At 38.2% G+C, this 14,185-nt stretch overlaps 1 protein-coding gene across 1 annotated transcript in view; it reads right to left on the reverse strand.

Moving 5' to 3' along the window:
- Positions 1–6,901: 6,901 nt before the first annotated feature.
- The window catches only part of YIPF4 (Yip1 domain family member 4), a 40,579-nt gene continuing 33,295 nt past the window's right edge, over positions 6,902–14,185 (reverse strand). The window contains exon 6 of the mRNA XM_032353035.1: positions 6,902–7,521. Coding sequence (XP_032208926.1) covers positions 7,513–7,521 — 9 coding nt within the window. The 3' untranslated portion in view covers positions 6,902–7,512. The remainder of the gene's footprint in view (positions 7,522–14,185) is intronic.

The following is a 14,185-nucleotide window of genomic DNA, read 5'->3' on the forward strand; positions in this document are numbered from 1 at the left end:
CAGAACATTCGAGACTATGTGTGCATTCAATTGTCATGCTTCCTTAGCATCCATTCATTTGGCAGTTTCTCAGCCTTTTTCTGTGGTAAATGACACTGATATTTTTGAAGAGCATAGGTCAGTTGTGTTGTGGACAGTCCCTCAGTTTGGACTTGTCTGATAGCTCCCCATGAGTAGATTCAGACTAAGTGATTTGGCAAGAATACACAGAAGTGATGTTGAGTTTTTTGTTGTTGCTGTTGGGTTTTTTTTCTTTCCTTTTTTTTTTTTTCCGATGCTGAGTTCTCATCAGTGCTTCAAAAGGCATATAATATTGGTTTGCCCCACTATTAATAACATTACCTTTAATATTGGTTAAGTTGGTATCAACCAGATTTCTCCAACTGTCAAGTTATTAGTTTTCTCTTTTACTTAATAGGTGTCTTGTGGAAAGATGGTCTGAGACTATGTAAATATTATTATTCCTCAAACTTTCATCCACTAGTTTTAGCGTCCATAATTATTACTATTATGGTTGCCAAATGATGCTTTCTTATTCCCTCATTTCTTCCACATGACTTTCTACTTTAAAAAATGAACTTTCTCTTTATTTCTAACTTTACCATTGTGGCCATGTTCTTTTTTTTTTTAAGAGAGAGAGAGAGAAAGAACAAGGGGGGAGAGGCAAGAGAGAATCTTTTTTTTAAAGATATTTTAGAGAGACAGAGTGTGTCTCTCTAAAAGTGGGGTGCGTTCGATTGCATGGCTTGCGCTGAAATCAAGAGTAGGATGCTTAACGGACTAAGCCACCCAGGCACCCCACGGCCCTGTTCTTTACTCAATAGGTTATATCCCTTTTTCTTTGTTTGTTTGTTTGTTTTTGATGTTCAAACTATTCCAGATTTGGTCTATGAGAGCTCCTTCAAACAGGTTCCTGTGACTTTGACATAGCACAAAAAGATGTTCCAGGGTCATCTTGTATTTTCCCTGCCTCAGACCTGGAATCAACCATTTCTTCAAGGAGTCTTGGTTCTTTTTAATGGAGAATGGAATTTAGGAGCCAACATCCCGATACTTTGTATACTCAAGGCTACTGGGCTGTATGAGCAAATGGGAAATAGACATATTTATATACACACATGCATACATACACATACATCATTTAATTATCATTATAATCCTATAGTGTAGCTACTACTTTTATTATTTTCATTTTACAGTTCAAGAAACCGAGGCACAGAAGTTAAGTAACTTGCTGAATGTCTCCCAGGTAAGTGATAAGGGTGAGATTGGAAACTGGGTGGTCTGGTGGTCAAATATTTTAGCATAAATATTTGAGGATAAAAGTATTCTCAGAGTTGAGAAGAAAGTTTATACTATATAATCTAAAATGCTTATGGGTTGACTTTAATGTCATATCTGTTTTCCATCGGGGGAAGAAGGGAGTAGGGAAGGTACTGTTGACCTGTGAATCAAATCCACGTTTCAGACTTGGTACAAAATTTTCTCTTACCTCAGAAAAAGTAAAAGTATGCAGTTGTGCTAAATTTACTATGCCTGGTTCTCTCTTCCCCAAGGATGAGTTCAGTCCTTTAAGCATTTGCAGGGCCTCATGGAAATGGGCTTCTGGTGAGCCTGTCCAGCAATCCTGTAAATGTGCTCAGGCTTCATCTCGGGCTAAACCGAGGCTCCATCTCCTGCTGCTTATTCACACTTCAAGGTATGCAGGAAAAGTAAGAAGATTAGTGTATTTTTTAAAGTGGAGCATGAAGAGGATCATGGATGTTTAGAGAAATTTATTACTTTAAAAATGAATCAGGAAATACTATATGGTGGGATATGGGAAAGTTTTTATTATCTATCCAGAGAACATTTGCCTTGCTCATGATTATGTTTCTCTAAAGGAAGCAAAAATATTAAGAATGACTTGTAAGCCAAGCTGAATTCTGACCAGAAAGATAGATTTATATCATGACACCAGTGTGAATTTATCCTTGGAAGATACTATAACAGCAAAAGGAACGATGTTGAACATACATTAGACATATACCCTAAACTTTGTAAGTGATATGAAAAATTTTATTAATTTTTTTAAAAGATTTTCTTTCTTTATTTGACAGAGAGAGATCACAAGTAGGCAGAGAGGCAGGCAGAGAGAGAGAGAGGAGGAAGCAGGCTCACTGCTGAGCAGAGAGCCCGATGCGGGACTCGATCCCAGGACCCTGAGATCATGACATGAGCTGAAGGCAGAGGCTTAACCCACTGAGCCACCCAGGCGCCCGAAAAATTTTATTTTTTATTTAAAAGATTTTATTTACTTATTTAACACAGAAAGAGAGAGAGAGAGAATATGAGTGCACAGAAGCAGAGAGGAGGGTCAGAGAGAGAGAGAGAGAAACAGACTCTCCACTGAACAGGGAGCTCAATGTGGGGCTAGATCCCAGGACCCTGAGATCATGACCCGAGCCAAAGGCAGACACCCAACCGACTAAGCAACCCAGGCTCCCCCAAAAGAGTTGTCTTTTAGAAAAAGATTAAAGCACACAAGAAAGAAAACTGACATTTAACTATACTAAAGTTTTAAAATTCTATACATTCAAATATGCCATAAGCAAAATAAAAAGACAAGCTGCAGATTGGAAGAATATATTTGCAAATGTAAGCCAACGACAAGGAATTAGGGTTTTTTTTGTTTTTTTTTTTTTTATTTTTTACATTTTATTTATTTGAGAGAAGGAAAGAGCATGCACACAAGTCGGGGGAGGGGGCAGAGGGAGAAGGAGAAGCAGACTCCCTGCCGAGCAGAAAGCCCGATGCCTGGTTTGATCCCAGGACCCTGAGATCATGACTTGAGCCAAAGGCAGAGGCTTAACTGACTGAGCCACCCAGGCGCCCCAAGGAATTAATTTCTGGAACACATAAAGAACTCCTATAAATCAATATCAAAAAAAGACAACCCAATATTGTAAAATAACAATAATAATGTTGACGACAGAGAGTATGATCAAGCACAAGAGCCCTTTACAGAATAGGAAACCTGAACAGCTAACAAGCATATGAAAAATGCTCCACTTCATTGGTAATCAGGGACATTAAAACCACAATGAAATACCATTACATTGGCAAAAGCTAAGAATTCTGGACATGTTAAGCATTGGTAAAGATGTGAAGCAAAAGGTAAGCTGGTGTATGGGTGTCTCAACTATGGAGACCAATTTACGGCTGATAATGAATTAGAAGATGTTCATGCCCTAGGATCCAGCAATTCTACTCCTAGGTCAAGTTTCCTGTAGAGAAATGTTCCTTCAGTCAACAAGGCACTACGGAAAAGAATGTTCATAGCTACATCGTATGTAATACCTGATAATACATACTTGGTTACAACCTACCCCATCCACTGGAGAAAGGGTGAGTAGGATGTGGTTTATTCATTCAAGGAAATTCTCTACAGCAGTGAAAATGTGAATCTGCAGCTGTCTTCCCACAGATGAAGCTGGATGCAGAGGAATACACACCAGGAGATACTACCAACATACAAACTTAAAACACACAAAGCAATCATACATACACTGCTCAAGGATACATACATATGTAGTAAAATTTTAACGAAATGCATGGAAATGAGAACCACAAAATTTAGGAAGAGTCTTCATTTCTGTTGGGAGGAAAAGTAAGGAAAATATGATTATGGAATACAAACTGTTAGTAATGCTTTATTTCTTAAACTTTAGTTTTTACTTTTTTAAAAGATTTTTTATTTATTTGACATAGTGGGAGAGAGCGTGAGAGAAAGCACAAGCAGAGGGAGGAGCAGAGGGAGAGGGAGAAGCAGGCTCCCCGTTGAGCAGGGATCCTGACATGGGGTTCAATCCCAGAACCTCGTGATCATGACCTGAGCTGAAGGCAGAACCACCCAGGACCCCGTATTTTTTTTTTTTAAACACAGGTGCTGATTACATTAATGTGCATATCTTTTTTTGTAAGTCTGAAATGTCTTATAGTATATTTAAAAGAAATATCACCTTTGTCTTATTTTCCTGACTGTAACTCCTCATGATAGAAATGTATTTCCTCATTTTGATAGAGAGGTATCACCTATTTTCCAATCAAGACTTTATGTTCCAGAATTGGGGTTCTTCCCCACTGGTTATTTGCAGAGAGTGGGGTATGATGCAGCTCCTTTGTATTTCAGGGGTTGTCATGGAAGAAAATTCTTCCAGTACTTTGTTGAAAAGGAATTAACCTGGTGATGACGATGGAACAGGGCTGTGGAAGATATTGGTGCTTGGGATGGAAAAAGGAGTAGCCTGGTTAGAATAAAAGGAGTCCCAGGGACTGGGAAAGGGATTGGATTTGGGGGAGTTTTCTTAAGAGGGCTAGATGTGTCAGGACACCTTGGTTAAGTATCTGACTCTTGATTCTGGCTCAGGTCATGATCTCAGGGTTGTGAGATCGAGCCCCACACTGAGCACACCCTGGGTGTGGAACCTGCTTATGATGATCTCTCCTTCTCCCTGTGCCCCTTTCCCACTTCCAAAAAAAGAAGAAGAAGAAGAAAAAAAAAAGAGGTTTGGATGTGTCTCTTTAATGTGTCTGTGTCCAGAGTGGCCAAGGCTGGCATAAGTGCAGGGCCCTGAGAGCAAAGTGGAAGTTTCTGTGCTGTGCCAGCCTGTGGTCAGTGGGAAGATGGCAGTGAGGGCATTTGATGAACTTTACAGAGCAACAGGGCCTGATGAACGACCATCCCCCAACAACAGCATTCTCTAAAAGAAGCAATGGGAACAATGGAAAACTCAAAAAACCACAGAAGAAAGATCCTTGGCAGCCAGTAAGATCAGGGGTTCTCGTAAGATCCAGTGAAGGGGTTAGAAAATCCCATATTCCACCCATACTGGAAGTCCTTTAGCCAGGCCTGAGGAAGCTCAAGGTTAGATTTAATTTAGAAAAACAGAGAAATATGATGTTTCTTGCACCTTAATGAATACACATTAAATTAGTATTAGAGAGCTACCACACTGAATAAGCAAAGGCTGGAGATTATTAGGAAAAGGTCCAAATACAGAGAAGATAGTGCAGACTTAGAAGGTAACAGGAAGGAAACAGCTAGGAGTCTCTTTTTCCTAGTTTCTCAAGGGAAGAAAATAGCCTCCAAAGCACCAGGCCAGACCAATAGTAAAACAAGAAAATATAGGTTCATAATAAGAGAACTTGTGTAACCAACGTGTTAGATAAACCAATCAGCTGGGCATCGCTGTGATTCTGCTTCCAAAAAATAAACCCTGTAGCGGACTGAAGCCAGACTCCGAAGGTCAGATGACCAGAGAGAGAGAAATCCCACTGGGTGCCAGTTAGAGAACATCCAGGTTTGAGGAACAGTAACTAGCCAAAAAATACTCAGGAGTGAGTGGAGTTTTCAGGTAACCGTATTCTGTGACAAGCTGTTCACAAGTATGATAACACACTTACAGAAAGATTTGCATTCCCTATGCTTTAAAAAGGTAAATGTTATATAACTATTTTCTCTAATATAGGTTTCTGAAAATCACTGAACACTAAAGTATACTTAGAATAAGACTGTACAAAAGTTACTTAAAAAATCCATGTTTTAAGACTATGAACAGGAAAGAAAGCATATTGGGGTTCTCCAGAGAAATAGAACCAATAGTAAATATATAAATGTATAAATATATATATGTATAATACATATGCAAAGAGTTTTATTATAAGGAATTAGCTCACACGGTTAGAGGCTGACAAGTCCAAAGATATGCAGGTTAAGTAGGCAGGCTGGAGATGCAGGAGAGCCAATGGTGTAGTTCCAGTCCAAACGCTGGCAGGCTTGAAACCCAGGAAGAGTTGAGTCCAGAGGCAGGAAAAAAAAAGATGTTCCAGCTCGAAGGCAGTCAGCCATGAGGAATTTCTCTCTTGAGGGGTGGGAAGGAGGGTCAGCTTTTTTGTTGTATTCAGGCCTTCAGGTTGACGTCCACTCACCTTATGGAGGGCAATCTGTTTTACTCGGTCTACTTATTTGAATATTAATCTCATCCAAAACACTAATAGAAAACCCCCAAATAATGTTTGATCAAATATCTTTTAGTAAGGCCAAATTTCTTTTTTTTTTTTTTTAAGATTTTATTTTTACTTATTTGACAGAGAGAGAGGGAACATAAGCAGGGGGAGTGGGAGAGGGAGAAGCAGGCTTCCCGCCAAGCAGGGACCCCAACTTAATCCCAGGACCCTGGGATCATGACCTGAGCTGAAGGCAGATGCTCAATGACTGAACCACCCAGCTACCCAGTAAGGCCAAATTTCTAAAAATATTTTCATATTTTTAGAACCATCCAGGGGAACCATCCAGGGGCGCCTGGGTGGTTCAGTGGGTTAAAGCCTCTGCTTTCGGCTCGGGACATGATACCACGATCCTGGGATGGAGCTGCATCCAGCATTCTGTTCGGCAATGAGCCTGCTTCCACCTCTCTCTCCGCCTGCCTCTCTGCCTATTTGTGATCTCTGTCAAATAAATAAATAAATAAAATCTTAAAAAATATTTTCATATTCTAAATGTTTGCTCTGATTTCCAGATTTTGAATAAAGAAACCAAGTGAGGCTTGGTATGATTTTCAAATCACCTTTGTAGTTCTGAAACTATAGCCTGCCATTGAAGCCAAAACATAAATCTAATTACCATTATTATCATAATTCTGAGCTCTTCTGATATTAACTTTCTCAGAAAACTTTACCTTTGTTTGTAAATTTATGATAGTAAATATACAGTTTATTGGGAAAATAAAGTGATTCTTTTTTTATATCTTTACTGCATTATTTAGACATACTCAAGTGTACTGACTTTTGTCAATTTAAGACACCTAGAAGTTTTTCTAAACTTTGGCTATAATTTTGGATTTCTTCTCTAGCATTTCATAATACTGTCTGTTCAAAATGCAATATAGTTCTTATTGGAATCATATTCCTTGGAACGCCTACAATAAAGTTTGGTATTTTCCCCCAGATGTTACTTTCAGCTCCACAGCAGCAATGAAAGCCATTAAACTATTTTAAAAATTGTGATATTTTGCCTTTTAAGTAAATTACAGAGATACTTTTATGTGTAACAATTGAAGTTTTGAGGTAATGATTGAAATTTACATTCCTCTTTTTGTCAGATATGTTTTATAAGTGAGACCATAAGTCTAAATTACAAAGTCTGTATTAATAAGTTTTATTAAACATTTCATGCCTAAAATTTCTTCTTTGTACTTAACATTAACACACAGTAGTTGGTATTAACAATGTGAATGGTACTTTTAAAATATTTTTTCTTTGATCAATTGGAACTCTCAGGTGAAATTTATATAAAACACTACTTCAAATTCCTTATTGTTGAAAATGATATATGATCTTTTTAATCTTCTCATTGATGACTGCAAATCTTTGAACTATGAGCTTTAAGCAAGAATGACTGCTTTTTGGTTGAAGTCTGAGTTAGCACTTCCCACCTTCAGCACATTTCTGATCACTGTTTGCATTCATCCTTCACATCACCTGCAAAAAGTCGTGTTTTCATTTCAGAAATGAAAATCACTTGTTTTATTTTATATTAATTCTTACACAGTATCAAAAGACATTTCAGGATGTTTCAAGAAATGTTCTAAGCTAAAGTTCATTATCATATTTTTCCACAGTTTTAGAACGTGAACATTTATGACATTTAAAAGAAATGTTAAGAAGCTTACCAACATTTTGCTGACACTTCTTTCTGGGTGTTCCCCCCCCCCCGCCTCCAATTTACAAGGTTCAAACACAGTGTCCTTATAGAAAGTATGCATGTGGGGTGCCTGGGTGGCTCAGTCATCAGGTGTCTGCCTTTGGCCCAGCTCATGATCCCAGGGTCCTGGGATTATGCCCCGCATCGGGCTCCCTGCTTAGTGGGAAGCCTGCTACTCCCTCTCCCATTCCCCCTGCTTGTGTTCCCTCTCTCACTGTCTGTCAAATAAATAAGTAAAATCTTTAAAAACAAGTATGCATGTTACAAGTGTACAGCTTGATAACTTTTCACAAACTGAACACACCCATATAATTACCACCCAGATTAAGAAATAGAACAGCATCCTAGATGCCTAAATCCTGAACCCTCTTTCAGTCACTTCCTCCCCACCGGAGAGTAACCAACATCCTGTTTTTGTACTTTACATAAATAGAACCATAAAGCATGTATTATTTTGTGTTTGGCTTCTTTAGCTAAGCATTCGGTTTTTGAACTCATCTGTGATTTCACATGTAGTTCTAGACCTTTCAATCTAATTATATTCTATTGTGTGAGAGTGCCAGAATGTGTCTATTTGTGTTGTTTCCAGTTTTGTGTGTTATTAATGGTGTTGTTATACTTACTTTGACCAATATAGTACCTAATAACCACAGGTGCTCCTTAAGTTTAAATAAAATTAAGTTGAAAATGAGGGGCTCCTGCCTGATTCAGTAGGTAGAGCATGGGACTCTTGATCTAAAGGTCGTGAGTTCAAGTGCTCATGTTGGGCAGAGAGCTTACTCAAAAAAATAATAGTAACTTTCTCAGTTGATTTAGTCACATTCCAAGTACTCAAAACCCACACACCTGCTGTGTAGATAACAAAGACTACAGACTACTTCCATCATTGTGCCAAGTTCCATCACACAGTGCTGAATTCATGTGTTGGTGTGCACACGGAATTGCTGGGACACAGGATATGCACATGTTCCAGTGTCAAATAGTTTTGGGGTATCCATTATTTATATTTTGTTATAAATTCTATTTTTTTTAAAAGACTTTATCAAAGATTTTATTTATTTATTTGACAGACAGAGATCACAAGTAGACGAAGAGGCAGGCAGAGAGAGAGAGAGGGAAGCAGGCTCCCTGCTGAGCAGAGAGCCCGATGTGGGACTCGATCCCAGGACCCTGAGACCATGACCTGAGCTGAAGGCAGCAGCTTAACCCACTGAGCCACCCAGGTGCCCCTAAAAGACTTTATTTATTTGACAGATAGAGATAACAAGTAGGCAGAGAGGTGGGGGGCGGGGAGAAGAAAGCAGGCTCTCTGCTGAGCAGAGAGCTGGATGTGGGGCTTGATCCCAGGACCCTGGGATCATGACCTGAGCCGAAGGCAGAGGCCTCAATCCACTGAGCCACCCAGGCGCCCCATAAATTCTCCTATTTTAAAATACTAAATGTATTTACTTCTCGCCTAAGAATTACAACGCACTAAAAGTAAAACCAAATTAAAACCAAACCATTTAGAAGTAGCAATTGCTGGGGCATGAAAAGTTTCACAGGTAAAGCAAAATGTAGCAACATTATTTACCAAGACAAAGACCACGCCAAAAATGTTGCAAATGTTTCTCCTATGCCATTACAACAAAAGGTCCATTACCAATGAATGTCACAATAGGACTAATAAATCTTTACCAGGATTTACCTAATTAACTTCAGTGCTAATGTAATAACAGTAATACTACTTACCAATGCTAGCATGCATTTCAATATTTCAGCAATTTAGACAGCCATGCTCATGTTTATCAGTTAAATCAGATCTGCACATAATCTGAACTAACACTGGATATTACCAATCTTTTTAAGTTTAGGCAATCAGAGGGGCCAATGTTGCTACTGTTTAAACTGCATTTAATCACAAATGAATTTGTACATTTGTACATATGCATTGGTCTTATTTTTAAATCATTTCTCCCCTCTTGGATTGCTCATTTATATCCCCTGCTCATTTTAATTATATTCTTTTACTATTACATATTACATAATACATAATACATAATTGCCCTTATATATCCTTTGAACATTTTAAATAACTAGTTAATATTTTTTTATTAAGGAAATTAGTCATTTGTCTATGTAAGTCTTATAAACATTTCTCCTCAACTTGTAATTTATCTTTTTTTTTTTTTTTTTTTTTTAGATTATATTTACTTGAGAGAGAGACCATACAAGCAGGGAGTGCGGCAGAGGGAGTAGAAGAAACAGGTTCCTGACTGAGCAGGAAGCCCAGACACACCTTGATCCCAGGACCCAGGGATCATGACCTAAGCCTAAGGCAAACGCTTAACTGAGCCACTATCCTTATTTATAGAATAATTTTAAATGCCATGTAGCCAACTTTCTTAATCTCTTCCTTTTGGTTTTTGTGTTTTATGCCATCATGCTTTGAAAACCCTAATTTCTCAAAGAATTCTATGAAAAATTAAATCCTGTTTTTTTTTCTTGCTTTTGTTTTTAAAATATTTGATAGATCTGTAATTTACTTTGGCATAAAAAGTGAGGTGCAGATCCAGCTTTGTATCTTTCCAAGTGGCCTGCCATGTCTTTCTAAGACACTGCTATTTACCTACCTGGCATCTATTTTCCCTTTACTAACAGAACTGTGACTTTGTTTAGAGCAAGTAATTTGCCCAGCTTAAAATAGCATCCCAGACTCTTGCAGCAAGGGTATCCAAGGGATGCAGCTCTATACTAAGATATAAGGGGAAGTCATGGAGTGCCATTTCTAAATAAGGGCAACTTTGACTGACATGATCATTTTGGCCTCTTTCACCTTTCTTTCTGCTAGGAATCTAGATGTAATACCTAATATGAAGCACCTACCTTGATACAATGAAAATGAAAGCCACACACCCAAAATGGCTCAACAAGAAGATAAAACAAGCCTGAGTTATTGATGACATTAAGTTGCCATATTAGTCCTAGATTATATATCCTTGGATTTCTTAAGTGAGAAATATAAACTCCTATTTAATGAAGCCATTGATCATAGCGTTGCTTCTTATAACCACATATGTTCTTATCTGATGCAGTACTGCCACTTACTTAATAATTCATATCCCTCTAATAATTTCTACATTCAACGTGGGGCTCAAACTCACAACCCCAAGGGGGTGGCTCAGTTGGCTAAGCATCCAACTCTTGCTTTTGGCTCAGGTCATGATCTCGGGGTCCTGGGATGGAGCCCCAAGTCAGACTCCCTGCTCAGCATGGAGTGTCCTTGTCTCTCTCTCTCTGCTTCTCCCCCTGCTTGCATTCTCTCTCTCACTTTGTCTTTGCCTCTCTCAAGTAAATAAATAAAAAATAAAAATAATTTAAAAAAAAAACAAAAAAACAAATTCACAACCCGAGATCAAGAGTTGCATGCTTTTCTGACTGGGCTAGCCAGGCACCCTGATAATGCATCTTTTTGTATAAATTTGACATGCTACCATTATCATATACTAATTTTCCACATATAATTGGGTCTGTTACTGGAAATGCTATTAATCTAAATTACTTCGGTATTATTAATAGCTAACATATAAGCTAATGTTTATTGAATACCAGGACAATTCAAAGGATGACAACCCTTTGAGCCTTAATTATTTAATATTAATGTGTAGTACTTGAAAGCCTAAAACTAACAGTGGACTTTAAAAAGTGGAAAAGAAAGGATTAAAGGATTAAAAAGGAAAGCAAAGATGTTTCCATTATTTTTATGATGGACTATGGTAAAAGGCAACTACACCTATGCTGCTAAGTGGCAACACTGTTATGCCATGCTGTAATGAAAAACAATAGGTTTGAGGTTTGGAGACAAACTTTTTTTTTTTTTTAATTTTTATAAACATGTAATATATTTTTATCCCCAGGGGTACAGGTCTGTGAATCGCCAGGTTTACACACTTCACAGCACTCACCATAGCACATACCCTCCCCAATGTCCATAACCCCACCCTTCTCCCAACCCCTCTCCCCCCAGCAACCCTCAGTCTGTTTTGTGAGATTAAGAGTCACTTATGGTTTGTGGAGACAAACTCTTAACTGGTCGGTCAACAGTGTTATTTCAGACACTAATTTCCTCATCTGTATAATGAGAAATGATTATACTCATTAGATGATCTCTAAGGTTTTGCCGAACTCTAACACTTTTTTTTTTTTTTAAGATTTTATTTATTTGACAGAGATCACAAGCAGGCGGGGGGTGGGGGGAATCAGGCTCCCCACTGAGCAGAGAGCCCGACGACGTGGGGCTCAATCCCAGGACCCCAGGATCATGACCTGAGCCGAAGGCAGAGGCTTTAACCTGCTAAGCCACCCAGGCACCCCTGACTCTAACACTCTTAAAGACTCATGATTAAGGCTTTGAAATTCACTGGATGTGGATCTGAGTTCAGGATTCAACGATCGGGTTTATGTATGCATTCAAAAAGTACTCGGGATAAACTGATGAACATGTCAGAAAATGTCCTATCCCAGTGAAGCTTGCATTACTGTGGAGAATAACAATAATAATAAAGATGGGAAGTAATAATTTACCTCTGTTAAAATGTGTCGCCTGTCTAAAACAATTTAAAAAATATAAGACTGCATTGTAACACACACACACAGAGAAGACATAAAACATAACAGCTTAATGATATATGATATTAAAAACCAAACACCCATGAAAGGAGTCCTTCTCATGACTCCAAATACAAACCTTCTCCTTCCCCATTAAGGGTAACCACTATTAACCTTTTATAGCGGTCACTTTATTTTTTATAAAAATGACTTGGCCAATTGGATTGTGGTAATGGTTGTACAACTATACAAACTTACTAAAAATTATCAAACTGTATACTTAGGATGGATGAACTTTGTGGTGTGCAATACTCCTCATTAAAACTGTTTAAAAAAGACTTTGCACCTCAGTATGTATCTCTAAACGCTATTGCTTAATTTTGCCTGTGTTTGAACTTCATATAAATGGAGTAATACAGGGTAAGTTCTTTGGCTTCTCCTTTGTTCACCCATGATTGTGAAACTCTCCACGTTACATATGGTTTTAGTCATTCATTTTCATCGTGTAACATTTCATTGTGTTACACCTATATATCCACTCTATGTTGATGGACATGCTGTTTCCAATTTTTGGCTATTATGAATCATGTTACTACGTGCATGTCTCTTGTGGCATATGTATATGCATTTCTGTTGGGTATATATCGAGAACAGAATTGTGTATCTTAGCTTTTAATATTAAAAACACGTTTCTGATACTGTACTTCTTAACAAAAGCCATGACAAGGAAAACATGGCTTAGAATGTCAGATATGGACTACTGCCAATTTAACCTGTTCAATTTCATGAACTACTGAACTTCAGCCAAATGAGTTTTCATTTCCTTCTACATACCTACTATTCTCTGTCTAAATAGTCTTCCCTCCTATCTCTGCCTAGTTGACTTCTTTTTTTTGAAGATTTTATTTATTTATTTGAGAGAGAGAGAGAGAGAGAGACAGCAAGAGAGGGAATACAAGCAGAAGAGTAGGAGAGGGAGAAGCAGGCTTCTCGCTGGGCAGGGAGCCTGATGTGGGGCTCGATCCCAGGACTCTGGGATCATGACCTGAGCCAAAGGCAGATGCTTAATGACTGAGCCACCCAGGTGCCCCTGCCTAGTTAACTTTTACTTATCCCTAAGATTTTAGCTTGAGCATCATGGCTTTTCTTCAATGATAGATTCTCTTGCTTCCTCAGACCTATACTTCTTATTTCTCCACTTGCTGCATTTGTTTTACAACTGTGAAACTAACTGGCGATCTCTCCAACAATACTGCCCCCTTAAAGTCAGGGTGTGCATAGGTGGTTTCTGCATCACAGTATCCTTGCACTTAGCACAGCACCAAATAGGTCAAAGAACTCAATAAGTACTTGATGCATATCTACCTTCTCTTCACAGTCAGGGTACCAATTCAAATGTTGTTTCTTCTGAATGTTTTGTTCTTGGGGCCACCACCGATACCATCCTTTGAAAATAAAGTTTTATTATGCAAAAGATTGTCCTAAGTCCCATGGGCCAAAGAAAATTGAATATGAGGGACTTAGCACCTAGACCCATCATCATAGAGAATAATTCTGCATAAAGCTTAGAAAACATGGGAGTGTTTATCAAATGGTGCATACTATTTAAGTGATACTTCACATAGCAACTGATTAATTTCACAAAGGTGAGCAGGGTCATAATAAAATCAAGCAAAAAGAGGGAATTTCAATCATTTACTTTCAACATAATGTGAACAGCAGCAATCTACTTTTCTATTTTTTTTTTCTTTATCACCAGAAGACAGATTTCTCCCATAACCAGTCATTCTGTGTAATTAATCCTGTATAAATACTTTGGTATTTTGACATCAGTAAAGTCTGCTTGTTCAGTTT

The sequence above is a fragment of the Mustela erminea genome, chromosome 7 (genome assembly GCF_009829155.1).
Source record: "Mustela erminea isolate mMusErm1 chromosome 7, mMusErm1.Pri, whole genome shotgun sequence".
In the NCBI taxonomy this organism is placed as follows: Eukaryota; Metazoa; Chordata; class Mammalia; order Carnivora; family Mustelidae; genus Mustela; species Mustela erminea.